This window comes from Epinephelus moara, chromosome 6 (assembly GCF_006386435.1).
Source record: "Epinephelus moara isolate mb chromosome 6, YSFRI_EMoa_1.0, whole genome shotgun sequence".
Classification (NCBI taxonomy): domain Eukaryota; kingdom Metazoa; phylum Chordata; class Actinopteri; order Perciformes; family Serranidae; genus Epinephelus; species Epinephelus moara.
Window position 1 is genome coordinate 4,088,289 of NC_065511.1, and position 3,243 is coordinate 4,091,531.

Below are 3,243 nucleotides of genomic sequence, written 5' to 3' on the forward strand. Positions count from 1 at the left end.
TACATTTTACGGCGGCCATTTTGTACATTCCAATATGGCCGCCATATAGACATCTGGGAAAATGCAAACATTGATTTTCTGAATCCTTATACAATAACCTTTCCAAAAATGTATAGTTTTGCAAATCCCCAAAAAAATCCCACAAAAGTTGAAATCTGAACATAATGAACCTGACTATATATATATATATATATATATATATATATATATATATATATATATATATATATACACACACACAGACCATTGCAACTGGTTTCTGCAAATTAAAGTTAGGAGCGTTACCAGTCAGCCCCGTATTCTCTACGTCATCGCGGGGGGTCTCATTAGAGCTACGAGCCCGGCCAGGTGATGACAGGGACACGTCACGGATTGGTCAGAGCTCAACCACAGACCAAACGGAAATTTGAAGTGGCTGCATCTGTATGGTGGGCTCCAGGTAACAATGTATTTAGCACTGTTTATGGAGTAAGCACAATTAGCTTAGGCTGAAACTCACAATTATTTTCATTGTGAATTTCTCTGTTGATTATTTTCTCAAATAAATGATTAGTTGTTTTGTCTATAAAATGTTAGAAAGGAGTGAACCCCGTTAAAGGATTTTTTTGGGGGAGTTTTTCCTTATCCGCTGCAAGGGTCCTAAGGACAGAGGGGTGTCGTATGCTGTAAAGCCCTGTGAGGCAAATTGTGATTTGTGATATTGGGCTTTATAAATAAAGTTGATTGATTGATTGAAAATTGTTTTTAAGTGTTTCCAAAGCCCGAAGACCTCCTCAAATGTCTTGTTTTATACTCAACCCAAAGATATTCAGTTTACTGTCATAGAGGAGCAAGAAATCAGAAAGTATTCACATTTAAGAAGCTGGATTCAGAGAACTTTTAATTTTTTTTTTTCTAAAATAATTACTCAATTTGATTAATCAATTATCAAATTACTTGGCAACTGACCCTTTGCTAAGTCCTGCCCCCGGACGCAGAATGGACAATCATAACGTAGCCTCGGGCCGGCTCAGACCAGGGTCCAACAGCAACACAGCTGTGCTTTATTGGCTCTAATGCAGTTGTTTCAGATTTCATTTTCAGGCTGGTTTTGTGGATTTCAAGCTAAACATTGTGCCTGGGGTACGTGTATTAATGATACTCGTTACTTGGAGAGGTTAGAAAAAGATATACGTTTCTTCCCTGTCCCAAAACCACAATCAAACCCTGAAAAGTGTAGGGTTAGCGAGCTGGCTACTGAAGATATAGCCTACTGAATGTATACACATGCTGCTCTTGCTTTTTAATGATTACAACACAGAAAAAGACCTACCCTGCTGTACAGGAGGAACCAGCGAAGGGAAGCAGGTAAACTTTGCTGATATTCAACCAGCTGTGTGTCACTGCATTGTGTGCAGATGAATGGTGTTTGCCTTCCCCCGGAGATCCCTGCAGCGGAGGTACATGTGCTGGCAACGGCACCAGGGTGAAGCCAAACACCCTTCATCTGCACACAGTGCGATTCCACACAGTTGGTTCAATATCTGCAAAGTTTCCCTTTATATTCATTGTCTTCTGTCGCGATTACCAGTGATTTTTCCAAAAATATTATAACATTTCTTCAGGGAGTGCAGTTAGTTACAGTGTGGGCTCTATGCTTACTCCGACAGCTTGTCTGACCATCACAAAAGGGCGGGGCTTCGCAAAAGGTAAATTCTTATGGTTGACAACTTATCGATGAATCAAATAATCTTTGCAGCTCTATCAGCTGCTAGCTGCCGGCTTAGCCACCTCCATGTTGGGACCCATGTCCAGACAACCCGCTCTGAATTTCGCATAATGCCCCTTTAAATAAAATCTCTGAGCTCTTACCTGATGCATCTTTGATTTGGCTGCCTCAATCATGGCAGTGAACTCTGCCTTCTGGTTTGCTCCATCTTTGTTTGAACTGTAGTTCTGGAATCAAGTACAGCACTCAAACAGTAAACTCAAGCAATTTGACTTATGTAAATAACTAGAAAAAACTCCACCATTAAATACAACTCTAAAAAATACAATAAAACACTTTAAGTCTAGAAGAATAATTCTGAGTGTGGTCTGAAGACTTCACTGACAGCAGGTGTCATACAAAGAATGACTGTGGTACAAAGTCATTTGAATGAAACCTGTTGACAGTGATGGCTGCACATTATGCAGTGTAACTGTTTCTCCAAAGACATACTGCTTTCTGTTATCTTCCAATGCTGTGACCACCACAAACTAAATCCCATTCATCTCCATTATATTGGGGAGGAGGCAGAGATCTCTACATTTCTTCAACAAGTAGCTTGGATAAACTAAAGATGTATTTACACATCCTGTCTGATCCATTGATCACTTCTGTTAAACTTTCTGCTGGACTTTAATTGTCCACAACCACAGATCTCAACAACAACATAGTTATGTAAAATGTTAGCAGAAACTGCAGGAAAGTAAGAGCAGATTGTGAGAAACTGTCATTTTCTTATCATGGTAACATAGTGTGGTCAGGTACCTCTCCTTTGCCGTTCTTGTTGCTTCCTTGTACAGAGAGTTTGTCCAGCACAGCCAGCAGATGAAGGGCCTTCTCTGGCTGGAAGGTGAGCAGGTACAGATCCACCAGCAGGAAGCACACTGCCTGAGCAAACTTTTCTTCTAGGACAAAGAACACAATGACTCCATGCCAAACTCCAGGCTGACAAATGGTCCCCTAATAAAATATCAATCTATCACTGTTTCATTAAATGGAATATTGTTTTCCGACTCCAGTAAATATACAGGGCTGTGCTGAAGACAACTGATGGCCTGGATTGCTCCCTAGTTGTATTGTTAATACTAACCATTCTAAAAATCATGACCACATTCCCATAAACCCTGTCACAACAATTTCATGGCTGACAGGCCAGCACAGTAAATCTAATTCTTAAATTCTAAGTTCTGTTCTTAAAGCTTTGGCTTGTACGCCCATGCAACGATATCCATTATTCACACAGCACAACAGTTTTCAATGTTCATGGTTCAACAAGTCATGTATGTATGTGTGTGTGTGTGTGTGTGTGTGTGTGTGTGTGTGTGTGTGTATATATATACAGTGGTGTGAAAAAGTGTTTGCCCCCTTCCTGATTTCTTACTTTTTTGCATGTTTTCCACACTTAAATGTTTCAGATCATCAAACAAATTTAAACATTAGTCAAAGATAACACAAGTAAACACAAAATGCAGTTTTTAAATGAAGGGTTTTATTAA

The 3,243-nt window shown here is 39.7% G+C and overlaps 2 protein-coding genes across 6 annotated transcripts in view; one reads left to right on the forward strand and one right to left on the reverse strand.

Moving 5' to 3' along the window:
• Nucleotides 1–3,243, forward strand: part of LOC126391221 (uncharacterized) — a 248,074-nt gene that overhangs the window by 159,707 nt on the left and 85,124 nt on the right. The window lies entirely within an intron of this gene.
• Nucleotides 1–3,243, reverse strand: part of cnot10 (CCR4-NOT transcription complex, subunit 10) — a 53,854-nt gene that overhangs the window by 31,406 nt on the left and 19,205 nt on the right. For 4 of the 5 annotated variants that reach the window (XM_050045786.1, XM_050045783.1, XM_050045785.1 and 1 more), the window contains 2 exons: nt 2,513–2,652; nt 1,852–1,935 (listed from right to left, as the gene is read on the reverse strand). In XM_050045786.1, coding sequence (XP_049901743.1) covers nt 1,852–1,935; nt 2,513–2,652 — 224 coding nt within the window. The remainder of the gene's footprint in view (nt 1–1,851; nt 1,936–2,512; nt 2,653–3,243) is intronic. The other variant, XM_050045784.1, reaches the window with a different exon arrangement.